The sequence below is a fragment of the Callionymus lyra genome, chromosome 12 (genome assembly GCF_982586985.1).
Source record: "Callionymus lyra chromosome 12, fCalLyr1.hap1.1, whole genome shotgun sequence".
NCBI classification, from domain to species: Eukaryota; Metazoa; Chordata; class Actinopteri; order Syngnathiformes; family Callionymidae; genus Callionymus; species Callionymus lyra.
The window spans coordinates 12,153,350-12,171,503 of NC_141829.1; the positions used below are offsets into that span (position 1 = coordinate 12,153,350).

Genomic DNA, 18,154 nt, shown 5'->3' on the forward strand with positions numbered 1-18,154 from the left:
AACTTGCCAAACCAGTCTTATTTACTTTAACTACGTAAATAAATGCTATAATTTGACTAGGTAAGGTTATTTGGAAATTTGAATTTATTATCCTCCTGTTTTTTAGATCGAGTTTATAGTTGTATAATGATTATATTCCTTTTATAAATCGAATTAAGGCAATGTTTTTTTTCGATGCAGTATATGTTTATAAAATCGTTTTAATATGGACTGCATGTGCATCACTTTTTAAACTGTATACCATTTTTATAAGAAAGATCTTGAAATTAAATATTGATTGTGTTACTTTACCCAATAATTTAAAATGAAAATCGCTAAATTATAGATTGATTGAATGACATTCAAACACAATAATTCCCAATATATTTTGGTAGAGAATTTATGACTAAACCAGCATATTTAATACAGCATATCTTTAGTAGGAAACTATAGAATTATAATGATGTTTATTTGTCTAAATAATGATTGAAAATACATTTATCTAAACATTATGAATACAATCAACTTTTGATTATGCAGAATAAAAGTCACAATACTTATAAATAATAATAAAAAAAACATTAGAACAAAACAAACGATCAATCCACTATATAGAGAAATTGACCAAGATTAATGCCTGGAGAAATATAAATAAAGAGCAGAATACGTTTACGTACATAGAAATTATAATACAATTACACATTGTAATCCCCTTAAAATACAAAGAAAACATTTACAAAAAAAAATAAGCTTTGTATATTAATATTCAGGCAAATATATAACGACTAATTATAGAAACACAAAATAATAAAAAGGGTGGATTGTGGCGTTTTTTTTAAAGAAGACCTTTGGCTTTCGGAAACATTTTAAATAATAATGGTTGATTAAATATTAGTATTATTAAAACAAAAAGTTAGTTTCCAGGATTCTAAAAAAAAATAATAATAAAAAAAAACAAAAAAAACAAAAACAAACGATGTGTGAAACGCATGCGCAGTAAACATCCATCGACGATTGGACAAGAGGTGATCACGTGGGCTCAGTTTGAAATACACGATGCAAGTCTCTTTTTGCAGTTCAACGCTCTTAACATTTCATCGCGTAAAGGACGCTTTTTAACAAGAAAAAAACCTATCGACCGGCCCAGGATATTTTTTATTAAACGTAAGTGATTTATAAGACATCGCAAACAGTGTCTTATCAACATAAAATGAAAAGCTGAAAACGTTAAGCAACAAGAAGGTCGTAGCTCGCTAGCATGACAGCACGTAAACAATGCCTTCTAGTTAGCATCGTTGTCGAGTACAGTCGTTTGTAAATGTTTTTAATAATGCAAACGTCTTTGTTAGGAACATAATAAACGATTTGATTCAAACATTTCTAACCAAAATCTGATGTTCTTTCAGGGTGTCATCATGTTTTCTGCAAGGACAACTTCCAACGAAAAAACCCTAAGTCAGGCTAAAACTGCTGTGGCAAAAATTAAAAAGAAAAACCTAAGTATGTTTTTCTTTTTTGTTCAACATGCAGTACAAAACATTGTTTATGATCTTTGCTACATCTATGTAATAATGTTTCTTCTTTTTCTTTACACCAGACACATCCTCATTCTTCAAAGTATCGTTGAAGAGCAATAACAAGGCTTTGGCTTTTTCCCTGGCAGTCCAGAAAGAAAGAAGTCGGCAACAGGAAAAGGATATTGTTTACCTTCAGAAAAAAGTGAACACCTTGTGCTTTGAGCTCGCTGCAAAGAATTTCAGAGAAAAAAAACTGGTGGGTAATTTTTTTGTCTCCTTGATCATTGACATCATTAATTTAACATTTATTTATTGTTCCCCCTCAGATTCAAGCCCTTAAAAACCTTCAAAGAAACACCACGGATTACTTGAACCAGGTGCTTCAAGTATTCTCTGAAGTAAGGATTTATATACTGTAATTGTTTTACTTCTTATTTTTGTTTCTTTCAGTAGTCGGAACTCCCGGTCAAAAATATAATTTTAATTGTATCTTAATGATCCACAATTTGAGCATTGGTTGTGAGACGAGACTTGTGTACCTTTCCAGAATTGTTTTTATTTATTATTATTGTTTTATTACTTTTTCAAGTTTTCTATCACAATTATACATTATAATTATATATATAGAGATCCAATAATACTAACAACCTGGCTCCATGTCTGATTTGAAACTGTAAACCTGTTTGATGCAGGTTTCTTAAGTCAATCAGTAGCCAATATCAGTACTAGGAAAAGTTTTTTGTCACTAATATTTCGCATTGCTTTTCATCATCTACAGGACGGCAATGATGTTTTTGAGGATGTAATACTACCTGGTGGAAACGACAACAAAAATCCTTCATCGAAAAGGTGCCTCAAACGTTAAGCAGTGGATAATACATTTATAAATGATTCAGCAGATAATATTTTTTAAACTTTAAGCTATTTAATACTGACAATTTCTCCCTTTTTTTTTCTTAGTCTTACAAGTCCGGTTCCTGCTTTGACCACTGACTTGTTTAAAAAACCTTCGGCTGTTGTCTCCTGTGTCCAAGATGAACCTCAAACCGCCTCAGAAATTTGTCGTGGTATGTTAACTTTTTTCATATTTTTTTATATGTAATTTATTTAAAATTTCGTGTTTTCCTTATTCAGAAGAGAAGCGGAAAACGTCAAGTGAACAAACCAGCAAGTTGAGTAAAGTCACAGAGACTAGCTGTCCTTCATCGTCTAATGAAGAAATTCCAGCTCCTCCAGTTGTTATTGTCAGCGATCATTCTTTGCCGACCCCGTCGGAAGTTGCATCGAAAGATGCAGGACCGAAGTCCCCGTTGAAAGAGAAGACCGTGATTCTAAACTCGTCCATGGAAATGACTGCTTGCGATGATGCCGAGATTATCGCCGTGGAAACTAAAAACAAGGCAACGCGTCACTCCTCGAAACCAGCGACCGAAAAGACAAAAACACCGGCGGGTGCTAAACAAGTATCTGACTCTGGAAGAGCTACATTGAGCGAGATCAGTAATGCACCGGTTGAAAGGAAGAAGAAAGTCAAAGAGCCTAAAAAACATCAAGCTCCCTCCCGGATTCCAACACTGAATAATAAAAAGACCATCGATAATGACTCTGTCGCGGAGCCGTGCGACACGGACCCACAACCTGTCGAGGATTATTTCCAGGATATCCAGAATCAGCCGCCGAATGTTGACGAACAGTGTAGGTTACAGCCTGACATTGAAAAAATGGAGTCCAAGGTTTCGTATAGAAGATCCAGATCAAAGAGCTGTAAAAAAGCTTTTCTTGTTCCAACGAAACCGTTCATTTTGACGACACCGTGTTCGTACATTGATGATTTAATGGAACATTATGAAGCTTCCAAGGAAAAAGAAACGTTCAACGTGTTTCCGTTTTGTCCGGATTTGGAGTCTCAGGATTTAGGTCACGGTGTAGACAATGGGCCGATGGTTGAAAACACTGGAGGGACCCACAAACCAAGGTGCAGCGTGGAATCTGTGGCGTCGGTGTCGGAGCATGACCGAGACTCGTCGCACAACACTTTAAAGCGCTCCTGGGGAGACGCTCACATGGAAACAGAGCAAGATTTAGACCAAAGCGAAGAAGTCCGCGTCTCTCAGGAAGCTAAAAGGTCTATGAAGGAGAGAACTGGTCGATCCAGCAGGAGTAAGACGGACTGCGACAAACCGTTAAATAAATCCAAGAAGGGTCGCAAGGGCAGCCTTGACAACGACAAGAAACCGTCCGAGACTGTCGCGCAAGACCCATCGCTTGACAATATTCCTCAATCTGTAGATGATTCACACAACCGTGACTCTTTCAAGGAGAACATAATGGAGGATTCCACCAGTCCTCAAAGAGCCAAAGGAAAAGCATCTCGTAAGAAAACCACGAGTCCAAAAGAAGTGAGGAATCCGAGGGCGACTTTTGTGGTCGGACGGAGGGAAACACTCACTGATCATTGGGACTCCAGTCTCTTCACCGATGAAGAGGACAGCGCTAACAAATCACCAGCTTGTATAAGCAGTGAACGCCCGCCTTGGTCGTCTGTTTCCTCCACTTTCCTTGTGACTCCGAGGGCAAGTTCGTACGGTACCGGACAGAGAGAGACCCTGCTGACGTCAGCGGAACCTACTCCAGGTGTGGTGACACACGTTATTGTATTATTTCTTCTTTCTAACGCATCTTAAGGGGCATAGCTTGTATGTAGCGTCAAAGTAACAATTATTGCTGGTATAGAAGCACTGTTTAGCAATGCTTTTTTCCTATATTTTACACCGGGGGTCCCCCAACCTTTTTTTGCACTGCAGAATAAGGTTTAATGTCTGCGTTATTTTCATAGACTGACCTACAGATAAACACAACATTTCACAACCTGAAAAAAACCTATGTTAAGCCCATGAAAATACATCTCACCATAAAACTGAATCAGCAAAAGACACTTTGCTGGTTTCTCTGAAACAATATAGTCTAGATTTACTGATTCCCCCTTTTGTACAACTTAACTTGTTTTTCTGTTGAACTTAAACTAAATGGTGTCAAAAGACTCTGCTTTTATCCTTTCTTTCTTTTCAAAATAAAACACATTTCAGAAAGTAATAATTAGGGCTGTTAGAAAATATTGTTACACCAATATATATATCGCAATATTCCTTTTTTCTTGTAATCAATTAAACTTGGCAGCAGTCATTACGTCCTCCAAAGCTAAAAATGGAATGAAATCCATTGAGATCCTGGCAATGACTGAGGACGAGAGGATACAGTCGACTTTCTCTTGCAGCTTTTAAAGCTGATGTTTTGACATATTTTGGTTTTAAAAGAAATGAAAGCTTCGTCAAGAGTCATGTGGTCTGTAAATTCTGAAACACCAGAGTCAAGTACTCGACAATACTACAAATATATCCTTGTAACTACAGTATCAGTATTTTAATTGTAAATAACTGAACTGTAACAACAGATCATTGCTTCTCTTAGCATAACCTTATGTATTGCTGTATAGATGATTTATGTTTCTTTTTAATACTGACTGCAAACCATGCAAAAAATGTTTCTAATGTTATTTAATTTTCTGGCCTAATCCTTTTAACATTTTAAATCCAGATCAAGGGAATGCGGGCAGAACCAGAAGAAGAAAGACGGCGGTGAATTACAAGGAGCCGACCATCAATTGGTGAGCAACTCTTTTATTACACTTGCATATTTAATGTTGATTTTCAGAACCACGTGGACACTTATCAGTATCTCTCCCTCCAGCAAAATGAGACGGGCTGATACGGAGGAAGATAAGAAAAAGAAGAAAAGCAAAAAGATCAATGTAGCGATGCCACCGTTAGCTCACTGATGTTTTGTTCACCATCTTATTTTAATTTTTTGAATTCACAGTACATGTTAATCCAACTTCTTGCTGGTAGCTGCTCTGAACACATTAGATCCGTCCTGCTTTTTCTTTAAGACCAGGTTGGCCTCGCGATTGTTTTAGATTGACAGGAATCAATTATTCATTCAAGTCTGTTCATCTGAGAAGTCCACTCTGCCTAACAGTCGCTGGCTCATGCTGCGTCAGAAGGAAGCCCATGTACATCAGCAAAACCCTACTTTCTATAGTACTTTAGACTTAATACATAGGGCTTTCATCGACTACTGTTAGGTGAGTAATGGTGTGTTGAGTTTCTGTTTCGTGCTTGTGTTTTGACTTTTTAATAAACTGTTAATTACAAAAAAACATTTTCGTTAGCTTTGTTTTTGAACAATGTGTTGTGATATGTGGTTTTTAAAGCTATACAAGTACTTATATTTAAACTATTGCAATGAATAAAGGAGATTAACAAAAATAAACAGGGTATCTGGTTAATTTATACAATGTATACTTATATTTATAATTAAGTACCAAAAAACACAAATAATGTCTGTTATTTTTTCTTATTTTCTTGTATTAATACAAGCAATGATTATATCTTATATATTTGATAGTGTATGCTGTTCAGAAGGGTAACTTGATGAGCACGGATCGACGTAGTTGGATTATAGGAATTAAAATAAATGTATCAATCGTCAAAAGTACACACGGCAGAGCATTAGGGCTTTAATTCTTGTAATAAACTATTTTCCTACGACTTTAGTCTTGTTGTAAAATGTTTTTTTTTTTTTTTTTTAAAGTGACCCTAATACTCCGTCGTTTGTACGTAATGTATATCGTTTTTTGAACCTTATTTTTTCAAAGTTAAAGATTAGTTAAGTCCTTTTTCTTTCATTTGAGCTTCCTAACCGTCTATTTAAAATACATAAATTATTAACTTACTTTGAATCCCAAAGCGCTAACAGTAGCAGCTGACAACTGGTAGAGCACAAACTTCGCATTAGCGTAGAGTATTATAGCTTAACTCAATTTTCTGATTACTTTATCAAGGAATAACGTTGGATATGTCGAGTTCAAAGCAGCTGAGAAAAGATGTGGAAGTTTTGATGTAAGTAGAATTAATTAAAACATTGTTTTTTTTTTTATTAAACCGACACTCGTACTCTCCCTTCAGTGGGAATTATGTTGGACGCAGACTAAGGGAGAAAAGCTTTGACCCCAAAGGAAAAATGGACTCGACGGTGCTGGACGAGCTGGTCGGAGAATTTTAAAATATTTGAAGAGTAAATGGAAAATGCCTTAAAACGCTCTTGTTTTCTGCAGGCTCACTACGACCTTGCCGTCAATGTTGCCCTTTGGTGGCTGGAGAAAGATGGTCAAGATCACAGAGACTTTATGTTAGTTAGAAGCATTTATAACTAATTTATTTGGACACATTTGCAGCTTTTGTACCAGTTGAAAGTGTGATGATAGATTTGGCAACATAAAGCTGTTGTTCACTATACTTCCTGGTTTGAATCCACTCACTTTCTCTTCTCTACCAGTGAGAATCTTGCAGGAAGTGACCTTTACCCAGATCGTTTAGAGCGGGAAGCGATGATCTTGTCATCTTTTGCTGGAATACTAATGGTAACATTCAGTTCCTTTATCACATTATAAACCTAGATCTTCATTTTGTGTGTTAATAATTTTAAATTCATTCATCTGAGAGGCTTTTATGAGATCCTCCTCCTTTACTTCCAACATATCCACCTTTTAAACCTCTAGCTCTCTCCTAGACATCACTATATCATCAGCAAACATCAAGATCCAAGTAGACTCCTCATAAACCCTTTTTTTTACCCTCATCCAGAACAGCATTCCTGTGGATGAAATCATGAATCTCTATCGTTGTAAACCTTCCGCTGCCTTCTCCACCCCTGGATCGAAGGTACAACTACAGCAGGTTGTGTTAACATATGCAACGTTGCGATGACACCGTTTTTCATTTTCAGGGTTCAACCGTGTGTCCCTTCACTCTCTCCTATCATCCGTTCGCCATGCTCAGCTCCTACAAGGCCGTGCGTCACTCCAAAATGCACAGTACGTCAACAGCAGTGTTGTAGTGTCGCGCATAGAACTGCTGACTCGTGAAAAGAAATCCTTAACTCTTGCAAATATATATTTATTCTTTCCTTGTAAATAAAGACCTCACATTGTACCTGAGAATGTGACTCAATCATTAAAGGGTCCAGATAGTGAGTTGACACCGCATGTTAAAAACATCACAATAGTTAAACAATATAAAACAAGATACATTTCATTTTTACTAAAGATTTAAAAGATGAATGCAAAACACTGTAAATTAATTAAAGAAAGGAAAAAACGATTGTGTTTTTTATTTACTTTTTTCTTTCAGATCAAAAGCTGAAGCGTTGGCTGTCTGGAAGGATGAGAACCAGTGCGTTCACAGCAAAAGCACCGGATTCTTCCTCATCATCTGAATCTTTCCTCACAGTATGTTTTTTTAATTTTATTTCTAGAAATGCATAAATTAATATTTGTTTAGATTCAGAATAAGCAGAAAAATAGCACAAATTAGGAATAGTTTAGCCTCCATTTTCCCTTCATATAATGGCTTGTAAATAGAGCAATACTAACTTAAAAATGATTAAAATGTTGTTTAACTATAAATTTATGATTATTTCTCGTTGATGTTTAACTTTTTTAATTCTAGTTTTTTCACAGTAATTATCTATTAATAAATTAAGCTTAAAGAACAACTTGTAACGGAGGATAAATTAGAGTTTTCACGGTTTAAAATATGCACTTTGCAACAATAACATCTATTTTACCAACTAATCATCAGATTCCGTTAGTCATGTAGTCTAAGCTCTCTGCCGCCATCTAGTGGAGGATCACAGCATCGGTTTCATTTCCGTCCAGGACAGCAGTGGCCCTCGCGGTGAAAGAGCTGAGCACTACGAGGGTTCACAAGAGTCTCTGCGGGACTAAGGATCCAGATATAAGTCCCACGTTTACCTTCCACACTTGTGTTTGATTAAAGCTCAGATCATCTGAAGCGGTTCTGTTCTGTTCTGGTTCATGCAAAAGGTTCAGTTTCAAGTCCCACAAGGGGGCAAAAGGGTCAGTGGGTTTGTGATGACTTCTACCTTTCTGCATGCAAAGTTTAATCCACCTGATGAGGGATTAGTGGATAAAACGAGTAATCGAAAAGAAGGGTACCGGGGGTCAGTAATCTGCCTGCTGGGACTTTTGCCGTGATGATTCAGGGAATTCAGCTCTATGCCCAGGATCAAGACTTTTGGCAGCCAGGCCCGGCGTGTTTAATCCCTACTCATTGAAAGAACGGCTCGATTGGTGTCTGCCAAGTTGTTGTTGAGGTTTATATAGCGGCTCGGTGCTCCTCGTTTGTGACACCACCAGTTGACCAGCTCCAGCACTGCTTGCAAGATGAGTTACAAGGTAAGATCTGCTCAACGTTTGCCCTCCTTCAGGTGGTCAAATGAAACATTCATCCAAGAATATACCCGAGAGGGTGACGCATCAGGATGTTTACGTGGCTCGGCGAGGTTCTTGACGGGTTGTTTGTTTGGCTCCAGATCTTCTTTTACGAGGACAGGAACTTCCAGGGTCGCTCCTATGAGTGCAGCAGCGACTGCCCCGACATGCACCCTCACTTCAGCCGCTGCAACTCTGTCAAAGTGGAGAGCGGCTGCTGGGTCCTGTACGAGAAGCCCAACTACGGAGGGTACCAGTACGTGCTGACCCGGGGGGAGTACCCCGACTACCAGCGCTGGATGGGCTACAACGACACCATCAGATCCTGCAGGGCCTACTCCTATGTAAGTAGACTCTTAGAGCATCTGGGCCAGATGGGCTCGAAGTACACTCCTTCGAAAACATATCTTGATCATTCTTACATTACACAATGAAAGCCTCATTTAAAATAAAAAGGTGTTACAACTAAAATGTATAATATAAATATGTTGAGAATAGGACTCTTTATAATTAATGGAAGTATAAATATATCGCATATAATCTTAATTTAAACACAGCGAAATGACAAAATCTATTTTTTTTATATTATACAGATTAAACTAATGATATTTATTTAATCTTTGCTCAACACAAAGCATTTAAATACAACAAGTAAATGTAACGATAACTGATACTAATGTTTATAATATAACAAACATCTAAATTCTATCTTATTATATCATTCTTTTTTCTTTTTTTTCTACCGCGTTATCCTTTACCCGGGTCGCAGGGAGACTAGGCCTATCCCAGTATCATAGGGCGAGAGGCAGGGGACACCCTGGACAGGATGCCAGTCGGTCCCATCTTATTATATCACATATAAATACTTTTTTTCTCAAGTTACAAAGTAAGTTTTATCCTGCTTTTTAAATGTTTTCAGCACGTCACCTACAATCAGTCCGAATTTATCCATAGAACTATGCAATAATTATTGACCAACAGGTGAAAATGAAGGTACAATATTCACATGTATTAAATCATGTGTATACTGTAAACTATTTCATACATTTTAACATGTATGACATAGTTAGATTTTCAAGAATTTTCAAGAAAGTTTTGAAGAAAGTCACAAACCTCATAAAGGAAAGAGCTTTTTTTGATTGAAATAAATATATATAAATGAAAAAAAACTTCTACAACATGTGTCTAAATATTAATATTTTTTTCTATTACAATAAATAGAAATCTACATTCCTAAATAAGTAATTTAAATATATAATAATATATGTTGAATAGATGATCAGATCAAACTACACTTTGCTTCTAAATAATACTAAAAAAGCCGGAATATAATCTCAAAATTAAAATTTGATTTAAAAAATATAATGAGACACTATAGACCAGTAAATAAAGATGATAAAATAGTGATTTTCTTGTACAGTAATTGTACATTTTGTCCGTTCTCCCATCAGACCAGTGATGGGCCGTACCGCGTCCGCATCTACGAGCGCCCCAACTTCCAGGGTCAGATGATGGAGTTCAGCGACGACTGCGAGTCTGTCCAGGATCACTTCCGCAGCCGCGACGTCTACTCCAGCAACGTCCTGGACGGCTACTGGACCTTCTACGAGCACCCCAACTACCGCGGCCGCCAGTACTTCATGAGGTCCGGAGAGTACCGCAAGTTCAGTGACTGGGGCGCCTCCTGCGCCACCGTGGGGTCCTTCCGTAGAGTCACCGATTTCTAGGCTCCGATCTGACCTTGAAGTGAAGATGATAAATAAAGTAATTCTGGCATCATGAGACAACATGTGGGGTCTTTTTATCGGAAGAAAAAAACTTGTCATCACTTTTCCGTGCAAAGATCTGAAGCTTTAATACCAGGAATGTGTTCATCAGCCCATGTTTGCACTTTGTATACACAAGGACTCATTCATTGCCAAACAACAAAACGCTTCAGAAACAGAGGTTCTAGTGCAAGCTGGGCTCTTACTGGAAGCTGTTTTGTTCCCCGTTTGACCCAAAGGTCACAACACAGGTGAGTTAGAATGGAAAAACACAGTATATAAGGCTGCAGTCCAGCAGCAGAGAGCAACTGAGAACATCATCCACAGCAAACATGGGCAAGGTCGGTCCGAACATCTTCCTCTCGACTAACAAAGATGGAATAAATAAAAAAAATCACTTCTCTTTTCTCACCAGATCATCTTCTACGAGGAGAAGAACTTCGGTGGTCGTCACCACGAGTGCATGAGCGACTGCTCCGACCTGCACTCCATGTTCGACCGTTGCCGCTCCATCCGAGTGGAGAACGGCATGTTCATGATCTACGACCGACCCGGGTTCAGCGGGACCCCCTTCTTCATGAGGAGAGGGGAGTACTCCGACATCATGGTCATGAGCGGCATGAAGGACTCCGTCAGGTCCTGTCGAATGATCCCTGTGGTGAGTTTACAGAGTGGATGGTAAAGATGGAAGCATTTTATTCTGAATACTTTTTTAATTTAAAAGATAAATATTTAAATACTAACCTCTCATCTTAATTCTAATCTTAAGTATTGAGTATGAAGATGATGTTACTGCTGATAATATTCAAATGGGATGAAAAATACTTTTTGAGTTGCCTTGTAAAGAGAGAAAGTCAAAATATTGATGCAGTTAAATACAGTTTTGCAATAAATATATTAAGTCAATATAATGTGAATATGAAATTAAATCTTCGTTAAAAAAAGTGATGGTTAGTTAAAAAAAACATTTTAAGTAGCTATGATATAAATAATAAAATACATTTTATTTACAAGGTAAGGTAAAGGTAAGGTAAGGTAAAACTTTATTACTAAATAGTTTTTTTCCAATAGTCACAGAAAATACAGCAATTTTTCATAAAAATGAATCAAAATAAAATAAGAAAAAGAACAAAGAGAAATAAAGAGAAGATTATATAACTAAGTCTAAAGATAAAGAACATAGATCAAAGAAAAATAACAAAATTAAAATAAATAAAATAAAAATAAAATAAAATAAAATAAAATAAAATAAAATAAAATAAAATAAAATAAAATAAAATAAAATAAATAAAAATACAAGTATGCACGGATACATTTAAAACATTAAAACATCATTAAAACACATTACAAAAATAAGAAAAGCTGCACTAATAAACAAGGGATAAAATGGCGCAAAAGGTGCAAGTGAGACACTTTAAAACATTAACAATTCAAAATTGTTACCATTTTAAGTACAAAGACGCCCAGAATAATAAAAAGTGACAAATAGCAAGACATTGGTTTGAATTGCAAAAAAGCTGCGCCCGATAAAAGTATATTTTTTAAATAGTTTTAAAAGAGTATTATCAATTCCAAGTCAGCTTTAAAATATATTGATTTAAAGTTCTAATCATTTTAAATTAATTTTAAATAGGACTTTTACAAGTTAATAATTCAAACCGTAAAATTAGAGAAGATCTAGTCAGCAAATAAAAGAGAAAAACAAACATATTAAGAAGCTGAAAAGATTAACCCTTGTGACCCCTTACAGCACCGTGGAAGCTTCAGGATCCGCCTGTACGACAGCCAGGACATGCGCGGCGACATGAAGGAGTTGACCGAGGACTGTCCCAACCTGAGCGAGCGTCTCCACCAGACCAACTCCTGCGAGGTGATGGACGGACACTGGCTCATGTACGAGCAGCCCAACTACAGAGGCCGCCAGTTCTACCTGAGGCCGGGCCAGTACCGCAGCTACAGCGAGTGGAACGGCAGCACCCCGAGGGTGGGCTCCATCAGGCGCCTCATGGACCTCTAAGAAGACGCGCGGATGGTCCTTGTCAAGTGTCTCCTCTTTGCCTTGTTTCACACGCTGAATAAAATGGCGACGGGGCTCAAGTTTGTGCCGTCTTGTTCTTGCTCTCTGCGCCTGTCCACGGACCAGGGTTCGAGGTCGAGGATCCTCACGATCATCAGAGGCTTGAATAAAGTCCTGCAAGTGTTGATCAGGACGAGACTGGCGCGTTATCTGTTGTGAACGATGAATAAACGATGACGTCGAGAGAAAAACAACAACTTCTTTTTGGGTCTCTTTGTGACAGAAACAAGTCATGAACTCCTGAACACATTATAATAAAAATAACAATAATAATCTAGTAGAAGAACTCACATTTTTCGATCCTTAAAACTCTTCACTGGCTTCAAGTTTCTTTCAGGATCAACTTTAAAATTCTGGTTCTTACTTTCAGATCTATTCATGGTCAGACCTTCCATCAGTGATCTGATCCAGCCTTACACCCCAGCTCGGGCTCTGAGGTCTGTGGATCAGAATCTACTGATGGTTCCTGAACACGGTTCAGGACCAGAGGAGAGAAATCTTTTCAGGCTGTTGCTCCTAAACTTTGGAACGATCTTCCTCTGATGGATCTACTGACTCCTTTAAGAAACATCTTAAGACGTTTTTTTTGTTCAGGCTTTTCCTTAAATTTTCTGGAACTCCTGTTGTTTTATCAGTTTTATCTTGACCTTTAAAATATATACTTTATTGAATATTGTTTTGATTGTTTAAGCGCTTTGTGACCCTGGTCCGGAAAATCACTATACAAATAAAAATTACTTACTTACTTACTTAACAATAATTAAATATTAGCAATATATGAATTATCCTAAAAAAATAAATAGATTATTTACCATTATTATTTGCTTCTGCGCCCATAGAAGAGTTTTTTTCTTCCAATTAAATTAGGTTAATAATTATTTATGTTTAAGATAAATAATACTATTTTGACACAGTGTCGATACAGTATCTTGACCAAACAAATATCTTAAAAAGTAATAATATATTTACACTGATAATCCGATAATTACAATGTAATGAATCATCAACACAGCACGGTTGTGTTTAAAACTGTGACCTGTGCTCTATTTATTGGATAATAGTACATGAGCATAATTTCGGAATTTGACAAGTCAATCTTTGTTAGTTATCAGCTATTTTGTTATGTTTTTATTTGCATTTATGATCAATTTGTTAAATATAAAATGTTAGTTATCAGCTATTTTGTAATGTTTTTATTTGCATTTGTGATCAATGCGATAAATAAAACATGTTCGTTATCAGCTATTTTGTAATGTTTTTATTTGCATTTGTGATCAATTTGTTAAATATAAAATGTTAGTTTTCAGCTATTTTGTTGGATTTTTATTTGCATTTGTGATAAATTTGTTTTAAAAAAGTTAGTTATCATCTTTTTTGTTGCATTTTTATTTGCATTTGTGATAAATTTGTTAAATAAAAAATGTTACTTATCAGCTATTTTGTTGGATTTTTATTTGCATTTGTGATAAATTTGTTAAAAAAAAGGTTAGTTATCAACTATTTTGTTATGTTATTTTATGCATTTGTGATTAATCTGTTAAATAAAAAAGAGACTTTATGGAAAACATCTCTATATTTCTTAGTTTTTTTCTCATTATTGATAAACGTTTTATTTGTTTGTTATTCTTTAAACATATTTATTTCAGGATTCAAACAATTGTTTTTCTATTTGGTTAAAAATAAATATCATACAAGTCTCTTGTTGAACAAAACAAAAACAACGAAGATCATTAAATACGACTTGGAGTTCAGCTTTGACTTTTATTAATGTTGACTTGAGGTTGTGTTTCCTCAAGGGGGCGCTGCGAGCTGGCATGATTATGGACTAAATCATGATTATGGCTAACTTCTTCACAAAAATTGCATCAACATTTACTTTGTGTACTTTTCCTCTTCACTCATGGGAATTCATGTAACATTTAAAAGTTTTATTAAAAATGATTTAATGATCTTCACCTGATCCAAGAACACTCCTTACACATCCTGAGACCAAGAGGTGCTGATCCTCATCCCTCCTTCATTCTGTGGTTGAAACATTTCCCTTTGTTACTGAGTTGAAGTGAGATCGGCAAAGAAGAAGCTTCACTGCTCAAGTTGGTTCTTTTGTTGCAACGAAGGAACAGTTTCAAGTCATTTCACTTTAGCCATTCTTTAATGGGAAGATAAAAAACAGAACTATTTTAAAAATATTTACCATATAAATCATTTTTGCATGTATGCTTTGAATAAATGTGCAAAGTAGACCTGACATCACGTCTTTATGGTATTTTATTTTATTTTAAAACTTTTATTTGGCAGAGTTGCCCTGATAAGAACCACATTTTATTTAAAATAACACTTTTGTACACAATTGTGGAACAACAATATATAACAAATATAGTATCTATTCAACACACATTTTTATTTACAAAAAAAACTTGTACGTCACACACATCTGGAAGAAAATATCTTGATTCTGACAGTGATCAATCCTTCAAAAGAAATGATGGATCCAGATGGTAATTGCAAGCATTCATCACAACACCTTCTTTTTAAGAATTACAATCAACTGAACATTTTAGCAATTAATATAAAATTGAATTTGATCTGTCGTCAAGATATAATTAATTTTAATTCTCGAACTTCAGTTCTGAAACCTTGTGCCTCAGTGCTGATGGAAGAGAATTTTATTTGCAATAAATCATCATTTATTTGCTTCAACTTTTACATCCTGTGACATCTTTATGTTGATTAAAAAAAGTAATTTTCAAATACAGGAGCTGCAAATTGCTTCCTTGCCTCTTGTGGTCAATAAATGTGTATGAATTGAATATTTGAAATGACTGTAGGACTTTATTTCAGGCCATAAAACATTCAAACCATGCACATGTTCAGCTCTTATCCACATACAAATGTGACTTGCTTGATTTGACCGCCATGCCTTGAGTTTGTTTATCACTATATTCATACTTAATGCTGCACAATAACCACAATAATCAAAGGTCTTTATGACAAAATGTCATTGTTGCTTCAGGTTAACATTATTTTCACTAAAAGATAAAGCAAACACACACTTTTATTCAGCCACTTTAAATGTTCGAATGTTTCAACAACAACAACATTAGATTTTACCTTTTTTTTAGAAGAAGAAATAGTTTCCTGATGATTGTTTTCTTTTCTAAACATTCTTTTCTTTATCTTGACTCTGTAAAATGTTGTATATTCGCTTCAGTAAATAATCAATTTGACCTTTTTCTCCTTGTTTTAATCTAAATTTAAGTTTGTCATTTTTTCGTGTGTGTTGTTGTATGACTTAAGTTTGTGTTTAAATCTGAATCAAAGAAAGATCTTTTGTATTTTACTGTACATACAAGATATATTCACATCAGTTCTGGGCCCCTCTGTCGGGGTGTGTGTGTGTGTGTGTGTGTGTGTGGTCTATCGTTTCAGTAACAGCGGTGAAGTTCAAACCATATATGGAGAACCTTCTGACCAATGAATGCGGCCCACACAAAGCTAATGCTTAATTCACACAATACAGATGGCCGCTGCCAGAAATGTATGGATGGAGCATCACTGTCACACATTGTTTGTGTAGATCAGCAAAAGTCACACTGCGAATTCATCACCTTTGAACATTTGAATAACAACAAGACAAGGCCCCCGGGGGCTCTATAAAAAGCCCGGGTAGCCGTGGAGTAGGCACAGCAAGTCCAACCTTCCTCTGGAAACCACCAACAAACCAGCATCATCATGGGCAAGGTAATTGGATTCTCACTTTTGGTGAGATGAATCCAAAGTTGACTTGAATCTCCTCCTTTTCTCTTTAGATCATTCTGTTCGAGGAGAAGAACCTGCAGGGTCGCTCCACCGAGCTCATCAGCGACTGCACCGACATCTCCTCCATCCTGAGCAGGGTCCAGTCCATCCGAGTGGAGAACGGCTGCTTCATGGTCTACGAGCGCACCAACTTCATGGGCATGCAGGTGTTCCTGAGGAGGGGCGAGTACCCCGACATCCAGCGCCTGCTGAGCATGGGCATCACACTGGACAACATCAGGTCCATCAGGCTGATCCCCACCGTAAGACCTTGACCCCTCTTCATCACCCACCCCACCACACTCCGCTTGATATTCACACCCAGAACCTTCTTCCCAACAGCACCGCGGACCCTTCAGGATGAGGATCTACGAGAGGGAGAACCTGAGCGGCCAGATGAACGAGCTGGTGGAGGACTGCGAGTCCATCCAGGACCGCCTCCGTATGTCCGACTGCCAGTCCGTGCAGGTGCTGGAGGGTAACTGGCTGCTGTTCGAGCAGCCCCAGTTCAGAGGCAGGATGATCCTGGTCAGGCCCGGCGAGCACAAGAGCATGTCCAGCATGGGGATGAGCAGCATGAGGATCATGAGCATGAGGCGCATCACCGACATGTGCTAGATTCCTGTACTTGACTGAAGTGAATAAAACTGATGTGTAAATGACTTCCGTGTCTAGAGTTTCAATTCATCTTGGTTAGGCCCTCACAGAGGGACACCCTGGACAGCTCCCTAGAACCAAATCGATAAACTATAGTGAAATTTCAATACAAAGCAAATATTTACAAAATTTAAAACTTTTATATACTACAAAGCTTGGTTAAGTACAATCCTAATTGTTGTATCTACATAGAAAACAAACTACTGCATCATTAGTTGCAATTTTGAGTCTTTAAAAAACTGTAAAAAATACTAATAAATTATAAAATTATATTTCCAATTTACAGTTTCCCTAACCCTATTTATATTTAACCCTAGAGTTAACAGGAATATTATAAAATATAAAATATTTTCAAAATAATAAAAACATTAGCACAGCTCAACCAATATTTTTGACCAAAATACATTTTTTTGATATATGTAGTTTTCTATCATTTGAAATATGTATGTTATGTTTTTTTTCATCCAGAACCAAACCTTAAGTCTTCAACTGAAGTCTAGTGTCCTCATTATATTTATATATAAAAAAAAATTTGCACACAGTGTTAATAGAATACTGTACTTGTATACATCTTGTATTATATTTATTAAATTAAAATGTAAAATAAAAAATAAAAAACTTCAATAAAACAACAAAATTCAAATCAAATATGTTTTGTTACCGATGTCTATGAAGTGACGGTAAAAAAAACGAGATTAAACAAACCACTTAAATGAATACATTTTATTTTTATTAAGGTTAAACATTTGGTCGAAAAAGTACGGTGGCCTGGAGGTGCAAAGCAATCTTATGAAGTCTTGACAAAAAAACTAACAACAAAACAACTAAATTTGTTTGACAATTTTAAACATTTTTTTCAGATATTTTGTGAGTTTGTAAAAAGTTGAAAAACACTCCAAAAATGTCATTGACCTATCTTTGACCCATTATTGATATTACCTTCAAATTTAATTTAATCTACTGTACTTTGTCAGAAGTAATTAGCTTTAAAATATGCAATTCTAGTTGG

At 36.3% G+C, this 18,154-nt stretch overlaps 5 protein-coding genes across 5 annotated transcripts; all 5 read left to right on the plus strand.

Annotated features, from left to right (window-relative positions):
- Positions 1 to 805: 805 nt before the first annotated feature.
- On the plus strand, positions 806 to 5,706 carry sgo2 (shugoshin 2). Its single transcript, XM_087803882.1, has 9 exons — positions 806 to 1,143; positions 1,386 to 1,479; positions 1,577 to 1,752; positions 1,823 to 1,894; positions 2,275 to 2,345; positions 2,457 to 2,563; positions 2,631 to 4,130; positions 5,091 to 5,160; positions 5,244 to 5,706. Exons 2-9 carry the CDS (start codon positions 1,395 to 1,397, stop codon positions 5,329 to 5,331), a joined length of 2,169 nt encoding a protein of 722 aa, XP_087660008.1. The 5' UTR covers positions 806 to 1,143; positions 1,386 to 1,394; the 3' UTR covers positions 5,332 to 5,706.
- c9h2orf80 (chromosome 9 C2orf80 homolog) lies at positions 5,552 to 7,451 on the plus strand. The gene is made up of 7 exons (XM_087804588.1): positions 5,552 to 5,637; positions 6,397 to 6,454; positions 6,521 to 6,602; positions 6,670 to 6,743; positions 6,891 to 6,975; positions 7,199 to 7,276; positions 7,341 to 7,451. The coding sequence occupies exons 2-7, from the start codon at positions 6,411 to 6,413 to the stop codon at positions 7,449 to 7,451; spliced, it is 474 nt and encodes a 157-aa protein (XP_087660714.1). The 5' UTR covers positions 5,552 to 5,637; positions 6,397 to 6,410.
- Positions 7,452 to 8,655: 1,204 nt separating this feature from the next.
- LOC148068280 (gamma-crystallin M2) lies at positions 8,656 to 10,593 on the plus strand. Its single transcript, XM_087803883.1, has 3 exons — positions 8,656 to 8,811; positions 8,949 to 9,191; positions 10,299 to 10,593. Exons 1-3 carry the CDS (start codon positions 8,800 to 8,802, stop codon positions 10,572 to 10,574), a joined length of 531 nt encoding a protein of 176 aa, XP_087660009.1. The 5' UTR covers positions 8,656 to 8,799; the 3' UTR covers positions 10,575 to 10,593.
- Positions 10,594 to 10,929: 336 nt separating this feature from the next.
- On the plus strand, positions 10,930 to 12,712 carry LOC148068281 (gamma-crystallin B-like). The gene is made up of 3 exons (XM_087803884.1): positions 10,930 to 10,954; positions 11,029 to 11,271; positions 12,364 to 12,712. Exons 1-3 carry the CDS (start codon positions 10,946 to 10,948, stop codon positions 12,628 to 12,630), a joined length of 519 nt encoding a protein of 172 aa, XP_087660010.1. The 5' UTR covers positions 10,930 to 10,945; the 3' UTR covers positions 12,631 to 12,712.
- Positions 12,713 to 16,497: 3,785 nt separating this feature from the next.
- Positions 16,498 to 17,151, plus strand: LOC148068282 (gamma-crystallin M1-like). The gene is made up of 2 exons (XM_087804353.1): positions 16,498 to 16,751; positions 16,831 to 17,151. Exons 1-2 carry the CDS (start codon positions 16,620 to 16,622, stop codon positions 17,104 to 17,106), a joined length of 408 nt encoding a protein of 135 aa, XP_087660479.1. The 5' UTR covers positions 16,498 to 16,619; the 3' UTR covers positions 17,107 to 17,151.
- The last annotated feature ends 1,003 nt before the right edge of the window (positions 17,152 to 18,154 follow it).